The sequence below is a fragment of the Jaculus jaculus genome, chromosome 20 (genome assembly GCF_020740685.1).
Source record: "Jaculus jaculus isolate mJacJac1 chromosome 20, mJacJac1.mat.Y.cur, whole genome shotgun sequence".
Lineage (NCBI taxonomy): Eukaryota > Metazoa > Chordata > Mammalia > Rodentia > Dipodidae > Jaculus > Jaculus jaculus.
Window position 1 is genome coordinate 10,086,402 of NC_059121.1, and position 17,255 is coordinate 10,103,656.

The window sequence follows — 17,255 nt, forward strand, 5'->3', positions numbered from 1 at the left end:
AAAGGTTCTCCAATGGAGAATGAGATCAGAATAGGTCAAGGGGAATAAGCATTATTAATTTAGAGATTTTGATCAGAGTGGCCACACTTCTGGCCAAAGTCTAGTGGGAACTTTTCACTGGGTTCCATAATCTTGGTCTCCATATGATTCTGACTTGGTTCCCAGCTCCAGCTATATATTCCTTTCTACCAAGAAGATCTTGTAGCTAAGCAAAGAGCTATTGTTTGCCCACCTAGTCTGAGCGCCACTATTGCACAGGTATGTGAATCTTCTCAGATTGGTTCCTTTCATATAGCAGGATTTCCTGCTTGCTCACATTTTTGGCCATTTTCCTTCAGCAGCTTATGTGATACTTTTCAGCACTACACATGCTAACCGTCTGGGAACTTGCTTCCAGATTCAGCTGGATCTCTTGATGTTGTGCATTCATAGCATGTGGTATCCACAGCAATAGGATAATATCTTTGCCCTCAGGTGGGTAATGAGGTTCTTTGACAGAAACCTGTCCTGTCCTGGGCACATCATGGGTCTCTCTGATCAGTATCTGGTACTGGAAGGTACAATCCAGATCCAGTTGTTTTATGATAAAACTTTATCCCATGCCCCTCAGGGCCCTTCTTACCAGATGATTCTTTCATGCTCCTGTTGAGGGTTGTATCTTTTAGTTTTTTAGTTTGCTATCCAGGAGGACAGTTTCCATGATAGCAATTCCTGCTTTCCCATTCTCTTTTTTCCCCAAGCCCTTACAACTGTTTATCTGTCACTCGAGTTGCTTGTCAGGTATGCATGGGCTGCAAGCTGTTCCAGTTTAACAATCTCAGATGAGAAAAAAAAAAAAAAAAACAAACAAACATCTGGCAGTTGCCTTTTTGTGCTTCTGTGAGTTCACTGATAGGATCTGTTCCATGTGTATCTGGCATTACTGTTTTTGGCCTAAGCCTCCTATTCCTGATTGCAGAACTGGCTGGTATTATTGAGGGAGGGCTTATGGTTATCATAGCAAGTGTTCCCCTGCCAGCATTTGACACACTCTCCCACTGCTGTTGTCCACCTGATGTTGGTGAGGGAGGGGTCAGTGTCCACTCTATGCTCATGCCATCATTATCCCTACCATCGTGGAGCTTTCCCTTAAGTCTGTAAGCCAAAATAAACCTTTTGTCCCACAAGCTGCTCTTGCTTGGTTGATTTCTGCCAACAATGAGAACCTGGCTGCAACACAGGGATTCAAAGATTTTTTCGTCTGTACAACCCTGTATGTCATGTGGTTACAGGCCTGTGTGGTCTTGCAGTTTCCACTGGATCTGGAAAATTGAACTCAGGGTCCTTCATTACCACATGCCTACAGAAGAACAATACTTACCTGCTGAGTCATCATTCTAGTGATAGTATGAAGTATTTTATGTGCTGTTCTTTATTTTTTATTGCATTCAGGAATTTGCACCTGTATTAATTGATTGTCACTTGTTCTGTATTTTGGATGTTTTGTCTGTACATTGTACAAATCACTTTAATGCTGATCTATGAGTTTATACCTGAGAAGTTGCTAGTTTCTGTATTGAGTCTTCTTTTATAACTGGTTTTTGGTTTTACTCTTGAATTTGCTGTTCAAATGTGTTCAGTTTATTGTGAGCTTTGTCAGTTTCTTTCACATAATAGAAAATTATTTCATGGACACTATTTTTATTTCATTTGTATTACTCTGGAACATTGTTTTTATATATTAACTTAAGGGCAATTCTTATAAATCTAAAGACCATTCTTTCCAATTTCTTAATTTTCATGTGGCCTTTATAAATAGACATGTGATTTTTCTGTCTTATTAATTTTGTTGTGAATCCTCTTTGCTGTTTTTCTTTAGTTGAGATCTTCTCCCACAACCTTTCTCTCTTGTTCTTTTTATGACCACTCTCTCTTGTTCCACCTATCATAAATGTCATTTGTTCTATTTCTAGTTTCATTATGTCCCCCTTCCATTATGCTCTATTTATTTATTTTTCAAAAATCATTTTTTTTTTATGCTGGGCATTGTGCCACACAATTTTTCTGCTACTATGTGGGAGGCGTAGGTAGAGGGATCTCCATGAGTATGAAGGCAGTCTGGGACTACAGCATCTGTTCTTGTTCAACCTGGCCTGGAGTGAGTCCATATCTTGTAAAAACAAGCAAACAAAAACTCATCATGTAATCTATCATGCTGTTCAATGTCACTTTTGGGAGAGATCTTCAATGTCACTTCAGGGAAATATTGTAGATAATAAACTCCAGGAGTACAAGCTTTCACTAAGCTAAATTTGTATTTCACCTGGTAGAGATAAATTGTAGAAATGGAGCTGTTATCTTCTAGGAGTCCACGTGATATAACATGTTGACAGAATATGCACATTATTTCCCAATTACAGGGAACTGTTTGGCCAAACCAGATTTGATCTTCAAGTTGGAGCATGGACTTGCACCGTGGAGTGTAAAAGAAGACTCAATTCAGAGTTTTCCAGGCAAGTAAATTCATATCATGTAACATAGGTCACTGAAATGAGAACTCATCACAAATTGTCATGAAATGGAATTTCTTTGAAACAGACACACTATGACATGGAGAAAGCACAACCCTGTTTCTGCCATTGAAGAGCCCCCCCCCCCCCCAATGTAGAGTCTCATTCTAGCTCTAGCTGACCTGGAATTCACGATGTAATCTGCAAGTGGTCTCAAACTCACATCAATTCTCCTACCTATGCCTCCTCTGTGCTGGGATCAAAGGTGTGGGTACCTTACCCAGTGAAAAATGTTTCTTTTTTAATGCATTCCAAATTTTATTTCATATGCTGGTGGTCTTGGAAAAATTATATGTTACCTGTTGTGCCTAATTTCTCACTTGTCCATTTTCTGTACATTTCATTATTAGATTCCTATTAGTCAATTTCTCTGCTGTGACAAAATTCTTACAAGAAACACCTTGAGGAAGAAAAGTATTTATTCAACTACATAATTCTATAGTGGTGGTTGTGTAGAGTATTTAATATAATTATATTTACAGTCAACTAAAATTTAGAAGGAAGTGAGAAAAGAGAGCATATGAGATTTCATAAGGGTTGGGTATCCTTTTGTGAAATTTCCATGAGAAGAATGTAGGTAATGACAATATACTAGATTTGTGAACAATAAGAAATGTGTCTGGGCTTTAAGGAGCATTTGAGACTTTAATGGGAATGGAATCTGAATGACTGTGCAAAGAAAAGTGGGAAATAGTCCATTCTTATGTTCTCCATGAAAATACAAGGTAAAGCCACAGAAACAACATAACACTAGGCTTTAGAAAGAGCTCTTGTGCCTAACTAGTGGTATCTGTAGTGTTAGTAGAAATATGAGTCTATTGCAATGGTTAGTTCTAGAGATTCAGTGCCATATGCCCTTCAGTCTATAACAGCAGACTAACATTAGAGATATGCTAGGAGAAAACCTTTGAAATTTTTGAAACTTGAAAACATAATCCAGGGAGTCTGGAAATACTGAATATTTATCTGTGAGAGATGGGCACAATTTCAGAAGAAATATTTCATGTGAAAGTGTTAAATGTAGAATTTCTGATCAAGGTTACATTAGAGAGCCCAAGGAGATAAGCATTTGGGTATTTCACCCTTCATGGTGAAGAGTCATTCCCATTGCTTATTGATGTCCAACAATGGAGTGTTATTGATTGTGTTGTTTGGTCTTTGGACATTCATTATAGCTTCACTTGTTGAATTCTAATGTGGATCTGAAAATTTTCAATGCAGGTCAATTACATGGGTCAATTCTAACCCCTTATCATATTTAGTTAATCCTTGCTTGGACACTTAAGTCTGTGAATTGAGCTGAGTCCTTTTCTGGTTTTTCATTGTGTGATACACAATGGAGATGCGTAGTATTTTTGTCTGTATATGGAGAAAATGTTGGACTCTTAAGGGCATCCATTGACTTCCATATGAAAATACATTTTTTTTAGTACAGACCTGTCACTGACCTTGCTAATGGGTTCATCCATCAAGACATACACCACGAATTTCAACAGTGAGCAAAGAATGACTATATCCAGCTACAGATAAAGCACCATGACTTAATAAAGCAACCACTTGGGAGAAAGAATATAGGTGTTCTTCATTTTGTTATTTTTCAACTATTTTCAACATTGATACCTTTCTTTTCACTTTATTCCATATTGTAATGCTTTTCATGTTTGCATTTTAACCCTCTTTATTTTAGTTACTATTATTTTGCTCTAGTATTTTCATGTGGTATGCTTTTGTTCTTCATCATATAGCCTTTTATTTTTCATTTCCATCCTCATTCTTCTTTTCTTCTTTATCCAGAATAACAATGCTTGTAAACAGTGTTCATCTGTTATCATTAGATACCAGTAATTGAAAAATATAAGATAATCATGTCCACATTTCTTATTTAAGCAAATATTGGCTGTGGAGATCACTTAGGGGGTTAAATGTGCTTTTTGTATAATCAAGAGTTAAGATCCTCAGAATCAACCAGAACACTGAAAATGCCTCAAATCACATAGGTCTAAATCATGGCATACAAAGTAGTTTACAACAGGAGGCACTGCCAAAGAAGGATAAAGGCAATGACTGACACTGAAGTTTGACATATCATCAGAAAACATGCATTTAGTATCATACCTTTTCAAACTTACAAATCGATATGAACATATAAACATATAGTAAACAACAAAACCTATCAGGAATATGATCCATGGAGAAAGGTGGTAGTGGAGAGACTAGAAACAAAGAAGAAAAAGTAAAATACGTCCTGTTATTGTAGTAGACTTCTGTACTAATCTTGGTAAATAAACCAAACATCTGTATAATAAAGCATCCATTAAACATGTGGTAAAATGCCATGCAAACACTTTGGCAAGGAACTGCAATTGGAATAAAAAGGGGAAACTTTTTTCATACTCACTAGGTTATTTCCCTGAAAATTGAATTCTTTTGTCAATTTTTTTCTTTTAAATTTGGAGGAAGAAAGACAGATGGAGAAAAAATGGGCACACCAGGACCTCAGCCAATGCAATCAAACTCCAAATGCTTTTGCCACATAGCGGGCATTTGTAGCCTTGTACATGCCTCACTTTTGTGCATATGGCTTATGTGGGATGTGGGTAGTTGAACATGAGTCCTTAGGCTTCACAGGCAAGTGTCTTAACCACTAAGACATCTCTCCATCCTGAATTTTAGATTCTTGAATATACCTAATGTAAGATACAATTGCTGTTGTCAGAAAAATTAGACCAGAATTTATTGAGGAGGCAATAAAAGCAAGCAGACAACAGACAAATGTATAGTCACTTAAAGATCTTTAATACATTGTGTGAATAGTGGAAAACATTTGCTGAAGATGTACTTTGTTGTATAAGACAATTCCACCATAGGGAATAATGAAGTCAGTTGCATTGTAGTATTAATATAATTAATATACTATTGTGAGCTGTATATTCTTACAATATAGTACCTTTCCAAATAGTATGAAACCTTTGTGAATGAAATTTTCACTTAATATTAGGAATATAATAAGTTCCTTTCTATTTTTTAGGATTAAAAAGTAAACAGAAAATGTACTGGACAAAAACTGATGATTTAAAACAATGGCAGAATGCTTTTTATCACAAGTTACATCACACTTGTCATCAAGTAACAATCTCAGGTGAAAAATTGGATGAATGTTGTACAGCCTTGAACTCCAAGTCACAGCTCACTAAGCATCAACGTACTGAAACACGTGAGAAGCCATATGAATGTGGGAAAACTTTCAAATCCCAGTCATATCTCACTGTGCATCAGAATCCTTACACAAGCGAGAAGCCCTATCAAAGTAATGCTTGTGGGAATGCTTTTCTTGCAAAGTCAGATCTTAAGAAACATCAGAAAATTCATGCTGTTGAGAAGCCATATGTGTGCACTGAATGTGGGAAGGGCTTCATCTTCCAGTCTGATCTCACTGTGCATCAGAGAACTCACATAGGTGAAAAGCCATATGAATGTACTGCATGTGGGAAAGCTTTCATCAGCAAGTCACAGCTCACTATACATCAACGAACTCACACGGGTAAAAAGCCATATGAATGTACTGCATGTGGGAAAGCTTTCATCAGCAAGTATTGGCTCACTGTTCATCAGAGAACTCACACGGGTGAAAAGCCATATGAATGTACTGCATGTGGGAAAGCTTTCATCAGCAAGTATTGGCTCACTGTTCATCAGAGAACTCACACGGGTGAAAAGCCATATGAATGTACTGCATGTGGGAAAGCTTTCATCAGCAAGTCTTGGCTCACTGTTCATCAGAGAACTTACACGGGTGAAAAGGCATATGAATGCACTGCATGTGGGAAAGCTTTCGTCTGGAAGTCACAGCTCAGTAAACATCAGAGAACTCACACGGGTGAAAAGCCATATGAATGCACTGCATGTGGGAAAGCTTTCTTCAACAAGTCATGGCTCACTGTACATCAGAGAACTCACACGGGTGAAAAGCCTTATGAATGCACTACATGTGGGAAAGCTTTCGTCTGCAAGTCATGGCTCAATATACATCAGAGAACTCACACAGGTGAAAAGCCATATGAGTGCACTGCTTGTGGGAAAGCTTTCGTCTGGAAGTCACGGCTCAGTATACATCAGAGAACTCACACGGGTAAAAAGCCATATGAATGCGCTGTGTGTGGGAAAGCTTTTGTTTCGAAGTCAAATCTAAATAGGCATCAGAGAACTCACACAGGTGAAAAGCCATATGAGTGCACTGCATGTGGGAAAGCTTTCGTCTGCAAGTCATGGCTCAATATACATCAGAGAACTCACACAGGTGAAAAGCCATATGAGTGAACTGCATGTGGGAAACCTTTCGTCTGCAAGTCACAGCTAAATATACATCAGAGAACTCACACGGGTGAAAAGCCATATGAGTGCACTGCATGTGGGAAACCTTTTGTCTGGAAGTCACGGCTCAGTATACATCAGAGAACTCACATGGGTGAAAAGCCATATGAATGCACTGTGTGGGAAAGCTTTTGTTGCGAAGTCATATCTAAATAAGCATCAGAGAACTCACACAGGTAAAAAGCCATATGCATGCATTGCATGTGGGAAAGCTTTCATCTCCAGGACACAGCTCACTATACATGAGAGAATTCATACAGGTGAAAAGCCACATGAATGTACTGAATGTGGTAAAGCTTTATCTCCACGTCAGATCTTAGTAGGCATCACAGATATCACATAGGTAAAAAGCCATATGAATGTACTCTATGTGGTAAAGCTTTCTTTTCCAAGTCAAACCTCACTATACATCAGAGAATTCACACAGGAGAAAAGCCATAGGAATGTACTGTATGTGGGAAAGGTTTCATCTTCAAGTCACAACTCACTATGCATCAGAGAACTCACAGGTGAAAAGCCATCTGAATGTACTCTATGTGGTAAAGCTTTCATCTTCAAGTCACAGCTTGCTGTGCATCAGAGAACTCATACCGGTATAAAGACATAAGAATGTCGTACATGTGGGAAGGCTTTCATTACCAAGTCAGATTTTAATAATCACCAGAGAACTCACAAAGGTGAAAAGCCATATGAACGTACTGAATGTGGGAAAGCTTTCATCTCCCAAGCCATAGCTCACTATACATCAGAGAACTCACACTGTTGGAAAAACCTTATCAATGTCCTGCATGTGGGAAAGCTTTCATTACCAAGCCAATCTAAATAAGCATCAGAGAATTCACACAGTTGAGAAGCCATGTGAATGTACGGTATGTGGGAAATTGTTTATGTCCAAGTCACGTCTCACTGTCCATCAGAGTACTCATATAGGTGAAAAGCCATATGAATGTAATAAATGTGGAAAAGTTTTTACTGCTATACCAGATCTTATTAAACATGAGAAGACATAGTTGAAAGGTACATGAATATGGGTGTGGGAAAGCTTTTATTTCTCAGTCACAACTCAGTATATATTAGAGAAGTGACACTTAGGAGAAACCATATTAATGTTGGAAAGCATTCATCTCCAAATCATAGCTTACTGTTCATCAGGAAAGTCATATAGGTGCAAAGTCATTAGACTATAATGGATATGGGAAGTCATGTCTCAATAGGAATCAGAATTCATTCAGATCAAAAGACATATCAAAAAATTTACATAGAAATGTTTTATTTGCTATGCCCATCATTATCACAGAATTTAAGCAGGTGTGATTCCCTGTGAATGTAGCAGCATTTTTGCTAAAGTCACAAATCGCTGTTCACCAATGAAGTCACATAGTTGTATAGCCAAATGAATGTAGGAAAGGATGCATCCAGGTATTGCACATCAATATTCATCAGAAGCCTCATACAAGAGCAAAGTCATATCATGCAATGAATGTGAAAAAGCTGTTCCTTAATAATCCAAAAAGAATGCACACATGTGGGATACTACATTAATGTAATGGATATGAGAATTTTCTGAAAGTGGGAAATCTGTTTTCCTGAAATCAGGTCACTAATTATATGAAAACTCATACAGGTAAGAATATAGAATATTGTCTTTCAGTCACAGCTCACTATGCATCAGAGAATACATACAATTGAGTAGACACATGAATGTGGGAAAGTCTTCTTTACCCAGTCACAGCTTACTATGCATCAGAGAATCAATATACCTTGAAAATCATGAACATAATGAAAGATGAAAACATCTCTTCCAAGTTTTGACAGCCATGTATGGCAGAACTAAACAAATGAGAAGCCATACACACACACATAACATGCAGTGATTGCAAGAATGCTTTCTTCCATAAGTCAAAATTCATGTGTCAAAGAAGTTTTGTAGATAAGTCCTATCAAAGTAGTGTAGTTTGAAATGTTTCTACAATTACAACTCATGAATCTGGAAGACATACCTCTGAGAACTTTTACCAAATAAAAGTCATTGGAATGTGTGAAAACTTCCATTTCTCTTCTCAATGTGCAACAGAGAAATCGTGAAAATAGAATTCCTATTAATGTTCCTATGAACAAGCTACCAAAACTAATAATTTATCTATTATTGAACTAAAAAACTGTTTATATATTGGTGCTACATATGTTTTTCACTCAAAACTCTCATATCATTTTCACCTGAAACCTTTGTGCAAGTGTGAAATGTTACAAAATAAAACGAGGAACAAAATTATACAAATGTCACATCAGATATTACCTGCAGATGATATTTGTGAATCTGAAAAAAATCATACACTTTATTCTTTCTGTCACTGCTTAGTAAACTTCTGAAAGCTTACTGTTTTTTTTTATTGGAATTGGTTTGTGGGAACTATATGGAAATTTGAACTTGAGGAGACATGCACTGATGTAAACAAAGCTTGATGGGCAATTGTGATATGTTTGAAAAAGCTAACAGCAGAATGAAATATTGGGCAGAAGATACTTTGAGAGTATTTTGTGTAATAAACAATTGTCCTACCAGTTCTTGAATTTGAAAGAAATTATCTGTTGTCTGGTAGAGGACTTTGAGAAGTTTTGAATTTCAAGATGTACAAGTATCATTAGCTTTATTTTATTACTCTCCTTCAAAGTAGGCTTCATTCTTCCTATATTTATAAATTTTATCACTCAGTTTATATTGCTTTTGTACATTCAACAAAGGCAGGAAAGAGGGGTCAGTTAGGTAGACAAAGTATTCAGTTTGCCATGTTGCAACTAAGGGAAGTTTTGATGTTCTTGTGTGGAGACTCTGTTATGTCAAAAATGGATCTATGAAGATGAAAAATGTTTCATCGTAGCAACTCCAATTTTCTGGGAATTGCTGCCCTGGAATACTGCTCATGCTGCCATAGTTTGATTTTTCCCATAAAGCTAGCTTTCATGTCTCTAGAGGGGTTAAATTAGGAGAATAATTAATGTTTTGCTTAGTTTCCCAAGGTGAATCAGCAAGATTTGATGTTTGGCCTGTTTGTTTTCGTATATATATTGCTTCAACGTTGCTTTGGTATGCCTTTTTTTGTATGGAAATATTTGCCCTATGTCATTGTGTGTTGGAAATAAGTAACTATACTTTGAGTTTAGAAGGTTCATAGTAAGTAGACTTCCTGGCATCTGTATTTAGATGTTGTATTTTTGAGTTTGGAGTAATATTATATTTGCTAAATACTATGGAGATATTTTAAAGTCAGACTTAATACATTTGTAATCATAAAATGGTCATTAGTTTAAGTCGGCCAGGGGCAGAATTTGGATGTTTGAATGTAAAGTTTCTCCTCTAGCCTCATGTTTTTGCTCACTTCATGCTTACTTGGAATTCACTATGCAGTCTCAGGCTGGCCTCTAACTCTCAGTGATTCTTCTTTCTTTGCCTCCTAAATGCCACTAAAGGCAAATGCCACTACACCAAGTGGTTATTCAATTTTTAGTGTATGTAATTGATATGTTATGCATGTAAGAATATCTTAAAAATATTTTAAAGGACTTGGAATATGGTTAACTGGGGAAAGTGAATACCATAAAAGCATGAGGGCCTGACTTTGGATACCGTGTATCTACATAATAATGTATGTTATGGGTTTGGCAGAATTTCTCAGTGACTAAGGCACTTGCCTGCAAACCCCCTTGACCAATGTTCAGTTCTCCACTACCTACATAAATTCATATGCAGAATGTCAGATGCATCTGGAGTTGGGTGAATGCAGGTACAGGCCTAGCATGTCCATTCTCTCCCTCTCCTGATTAATAAAAACTAAATGAATAAAACAATTAAAAATACTAGTTGTGATTGTTCATGTGTGTAATTCCAGAAAAAGAAAGGTGCACCCAAGGAATCCCAGATCTGACTATCTAGATTGTGTAGCTGAATTGATGACCTTTGAGTTCAGAGAAAGACTTTGTATACATACATCTAAGCTCCCAATATCTAAAACTGGAATGTACTTAGTAAATGTAAACATGTATATAATAAGCAGTGACATTCTAAGTGCAATCTCTTAAACAGAAGCAAAAATGTTAAGCAAAACCTTTGCAAACAGAGGCAAGAATACATTGCAAATATCACTTATTACAGTTAGAATGGTTATAACCCAGAGATACAGGAATGACTCTATGTACACAAAATAATGAATAGCACAAATAAACTCAAGGACACTATGCTTAGTAAATAAAAATTCTATATAGGAAAGTTTTCCTAAGCCGAATTGAATTCAGAAATGAAAAAATAAAAGTATAAAACTTTTATAACACCAGATTCTAAAATTAATACAAAATGCGCTATAAAAACCCAAGACAAAAGCATTTACATGAAAAAGAAAGGCTCATGTGTAATGTATTAAAAGTTAGAAACTAGTAAGAAATGATATTAAGCTGGAGAAGTCATTCACTACATAAAGTGACCACATAAAGACATATGCCCAAAATGGAACATATGTTGAGTACAGTTATAGTGGCTGCATTCCGGGTACAGTCATTCTCATATTTTTGCACTCTTAACTCTCCTTGCAAGTAAAAGTTGATTTAAAAGATATGGGAAGTACTATAAGTTAATAATATTTAAACTAAACTTAATGATGCTGTGTTCTCATATTTGTCAAGAATAGGCTGTAAAATATAAAATGTTTTCCATTCAAACTTGAACAAACTTTCTGAGAGGCAACTTGGAAATTATTAAATCCTTTTTAAAAATTGACCTGTTTATTCACAATGTCTATACATATGGACAAGAAACTATTTTAATTCCCCCTTCCACCACTATTTTCCTCCTCTGAAGTGCCAGAGCCTGGGATGGTGTGATAACCATGTTTCTACTCTCTTCTCAAGAGTATGGTGACTTTTGTGTCACATCAATGATCAACTCAATGAGGAAAGAGAACCTTCAGGCTGATGAAGATTGCAGCTTAACCATGCTTCAGCTCCCAGGGTAATATCAGGCAAGATGTGTAAGGCTACAGGTCAAGTAGGTTTTAACAGACCTTCAGTTGGAGGGCACAGGGCCATAGTTGAGAATCTGCTGATTACCATGTTCTCAGCCTATTAGATCCTTCGGTCCTCTCAGCCACTAGCCACAGTCACTCTACACACAAACACAATAAACTACAAACAATGCACACTAGAACAGGGGAAAAAACACAACTCACAATACTATCACACATCAAAAGAACCCACAACACACAGCAAAACACATACACAACTCACATGCAAAAAACACATGCCAATATGCAAACAGTGGACACAAACAAGACAAAAACACAACTCAGAGAAAATACACCACACAACAAATTCCAACCACACAAAAACACACAGCATAAACCCAACACACACAAACACAATCAGAAACAAGACACAACAGAGAAGGCACACAAACAACATGAAAATGTAATCCACAACTCAACAACACTCCCACCACATACAACATACACAACACAAAGCCAACTCACCCAGAAAACAAAACATACTACCCATAACACAAAACCACACACACACAACATCCCACAGTGCAAACAATGTGCTCAATCACAAAAACAACACACAACTCAATCCTGAAACCCAGAACACACATCACAAAATACAGAGAAGCAACATACTAGACCCAATGGAGAGAAACTCATATAATGCAATACAGTAGTCACACACTGCACAGACACAACATACAAGTATTACAACAGAAAACTAGCACGCAACACATTAAAAAAACCCCACAACACACAATGGACACAATCAAGAAATCACAACACATCTCACATACAACACATAATCACCACATACGACACACAACACAAAGCATACAAACTAACATAAACAACATACACAAACATAACACCAAAACAAGATACATTAACCAGAGGACACACAAACACAAGATGAAAACACCACAAAGAACTAACACATAACTCCCATAACAAAATTCACAGACAACTTGCACCCACAACATATAACAACAATACTGGCCAACACAAGCCTCACAGAAGGAATACATTAATGTGAACAAACCCAAGTAAAAGCATAACATACATTCCACACCCAACAAGCAACTCATACACAACATAAAACTCTAACACAACTAGTTGTCATAACATTCAACTACACACACAACACCCATCTCACAGAATACACAAATCCCACAATACACAACACGCATCCACAAAATCACAAAACAGAAAAGCAAAGCAAACTACATATGATGGACAAAACATACTATGCACAATGGACATACAAGATGAAAATAGAACACACATGTCACACAAAACATATAATCACAATAAACAACACATTCATGCATTGTACACCACCACACAGAAGGACAAAAACGACACTCAGAAATAAAAACACCAACAATGCACACAAGCAAAAGACAAAAAAAACCAACAACACTCAATTCACAGAGAACACGTAAGAACACACAAGTCACAACAAATTCTCTCAATGTCAACACAGAAAAGACAATGCACAAAATACAAACACAACACGTAAACAACCCACAGTACACAAAAAGCACATACTACACACAATTCACACCGACATGACAAAGGTACACAACTCAGTCAAAAGCACACATACAACACACAAGAACCCACTATATACAACACACACAAACTGAAGACTTAAACACAACTCACAACACACACCCCCACACACAGTAACACCCAGACACAAAAGGCACAAAAACACATAACGAATACAAACAGACGAAAGACAACACACAACTCACACAGCATATACCTACAAAATTCATAAAATTCTCACAAAATACACACAATAGTCACAAATACAAGGCAAAAGCACAACACACAACTTATGTAAAACACATACCCACAACATACAACAGCCACAAATGCAAAAGACACAACACACAATATACATCAACAGAACACAAAAGCACAACTACACACACAAACAGAAAACACAAACACAATGCTCATAACCACAAGAGAAAACAACACACAGTTCACACATAATGTACACTTACAACACAACACACCAATACAAAATATAGAAATTCCTTACACACTACCCACAATAGACACAAATACAAGAGAAAAAGGCAATACAACTCATAACACATTACCAGAACACACAACAGTACACACATTTGCAAGACGCACTACACCCATGCACTCCAATACAACCTAAAAACCACAACACCCTACTCACAACACACACCCTCCACACATATAAATGCATACCATACACACATCAAGCACCCACAACATACAAAAACCAAATACTACATAAAAATATGCAAACACAAAATTCAAACTACAAACACTTAACACATCAGACACAAAGATCAAACACTGAACACAATGCAAACAATCACAAGAGATAGCACACAACTCAGATCACAAAACAAAATATACAATACATAACCAGATTACAAAACAACATATTAACCACCAAGCAAAAAGTACATGCAACACATAAAAACACAAACAATGTACACTACAGAAAATGTACAAAAACACAGGACAAAAACAACACACACAAAAAATACTTCTACAACACCCAACCACATACACACAGCTCATAAACCACAAACAAAACCACAAACAATATACAATACATACACATCACACCCATAACATGAAACAACTCATACTATGGACAACACACATAAACTGAAGACTTAAAACAATTCACAGCACATAACCACAACACATAAACACAAAACAAAAACTACACACAATGAATAGAAAAAAGACAAACACAACACACAACTCACACACATTGCACACCACTAAATCACACAACATACCTAACTCACATCCTCAAAACAAAACACACAAACTGCTTATAACACTACACAAAATGCACACAAATAAGTGGCAAAACATAAAAACCTATGTAACAGAACACACACTAAATACATACCACTCACACATAGCATACAATAACACATACAAACACAAAATACTAAATAACTCCCACTACGCACAGCAGAAACAAACACAACACAAAAACTCACGACACAACTCCTAAACAACACACAACACATATGAACAACACACAACAAAACACAAACACTATACACGCAAACAAAACTCACCAAACAACACACACTGAACACAATACAAACAGAAAACAAACATGACATACTACAGAGAAGGATCACAAACACAAGTTGAAAACACATCACACACAATATGTACACACACACAATGCATACAACTCCAACTCACACCCACAACTCACTACATACAGTGGACACAAACACAAGAAGAAAAAACACACAAGTCACACACAACACATACCCACAACAGAACTGCAATTCTATCTCATCCTCCTGAGTAATGGGATTAAGGGTGTGTGCCACCACCCATTGTTATATGCCATAGGTTTCTATTCATTTCTTAGTTGTAAGCATCAATTCCCACCCACTGCACAGGGCCTCTTATTCAATGAGTAGGAAGTTGATTACCCATCACTTATGTGCCACTATGCATTGGTGACTATATCTTGCCTGGCTGGTTGATTTAGTAGCTTAGAATGTCCATTGCTTGGAAAGAATGTAGATATGACTTATGGTTAAAATGGTGGTGTAGGAACATGCGAAAGCAGCCGAGGTGAGAAAAACACACACAAAAAAGTAAAAGCCACTCTTCTACTAAAAGGTGAGATGTATAAGAAATTATAACCTGCAGCACAGAAGTAGGAGAGATTCTGAGTGTGTTGAGCCCACCAAAGCAAGAAGTTTCAGCAATGGCAGAAACAGGTTTTTATGGCCACAGATGCAAGGCTTGACATGAGTTACAGGAAGAAACAGATGAGGAGATTCTCTACTTACACTGGCCTGCTCAGAAACTCAAGAAACTTAAAGGGAGGATGACAAGGAAAAACGGAGTGTCTCATGAGGAAGAGGATCACAAGGACGAGTGGTAGAATTTCAGCCACCATCCACAGCTTCCACTCCCCTCCCCCACCTCCAGTGCAAGCACCAGAGACCTGGGGATGGGAGCTCACTAACACAGAATCTGGTACAAGTAATAAGCAGTGACCCACCAAACCAGCCAGCCTACCTGAGCCCACAGCACAAATAACACCAAATACAGTTGTAGTAGGTGACTTTCAACACCCCATTCTCAACAATTAACAAGTCCTGGCAAAAAAAATAAACAAATACATTGGGATTGAATAATGTCATAGATGAAATGGACCTAACAGATATATACAGGACATGTCATCAGAATCCTGCAGAATATACATTCTTTTCAGCAGCACATTGAAAATTCTGTAAAATAGAACATATATCAGGACACAAAGCAAATCTTTAAAAATACAGGAAAATTGAAATAATTCCTTGCACTCTATATGATCACAATGAGATCACACTATAAATCAATAGCAAGAAAAGCTATAGAGCATACACAAAATCATTGAAACTAAACAATACCCTACTAAATAAAGGATGGGTTGATGAAATCATGAAGGAATTTAAAAAATTCATACCAAGATGAGAACAGAACTTACCAAAATATTTGGGACACAATGAAGGCACTCCTAAGAAGGAAATTTATAGCTTTAAGTGCACATATTAAGAAACCAGAAAGGTCACAAGTAAACAACTTAATGCTTCGCCTTAAAGCCTTGAAACATGAAGAACAAGGCAGAATGAATATCAGTAGATTGGCAGAAATAATATAGGTTAGGGAAGAAATTATTGAAATAGCAATCAAAAAAAAAAAAAAAGTCCAAAGAATCAATTAAACAGTTGGTGCTTTGAAAGTATAAACAAGATTGATAAACCTTTATAAAATCTGACCAGAAGAAAGAGATACAAATTAATAGAATAAGAGTCAAAAAAGGCACCATCACAACAGATACCAGAGAAGTTCAAAAAATCACAGGTATATATAAGAACATATACTCCACTAAGCTTGAAAATCTGAAAGAAATAGATGATTTCCTTGTTTTATATGAGCTACCTAAATTAAATCAAGATGAGATTAACCACTAAAATAGTCATGTAACAACTATGGAGATCCAACAGTTAACACAAATCTCTTAACTAAAAAATGTCCAGACCCAGATGGATTCACTGGTGAATTTTACCAGACCTTCATGGAAGAACTAATACCAATTCTTCTTATGCTTTTCCATAAAACAGAAAGAGAAGGAACCCTACCAAACACCTTCTACAAAGCCAGCATCACCCCAATACCCAAACCATGCAAAGATAGAACAAAAACATAAAATTTCAGAGCAAGCTCCCTCATGAACATATATGCCAAAATTCTCAACAAAATATTGGCAAACACAATA

General features: G+C 36.7%; 2 protein-coding genes across 2 annotated transcripts in view; one reads left to right on the top strand and one right to left on the bottom strand.

The window, feature by feature from the left end:
• The window catches only part of LOC123456288 (zinc finger protein 25-like), a 36,178-nt gene extending 27,250 nt beyond the window's left edge, over positions 1–8,928 (top strand). Inside the window, exons 4-6 of the mRNA XM_045139085.1 lie at positions 2,400–2,492; positions 5,578–6,846; positions 7,264–8,928. Coding sequence (XP_044995020.1) covers positions 2,400–2,492; positions 5,578–6,846; positions 7,264–7,361 — 1,460 coding nt within the window. The 3' untranslated portion in view covers positions 7,362–8,928. The remainder of the gene's footprint in view (positions 1–2,399; positions 2,493–5,577; positions 6,847–7,263) is intronic.
• LOC123456274 (zinc finger protein 585A-like) overlaps positions 1–17,255 on the bottom strand; it is a 545,778-nt gene that overhangs the window by 353,239 nt on the left and 175,284 nt on the right. The gene's annotated exons all lie outside the window — the stretch shown is intronic.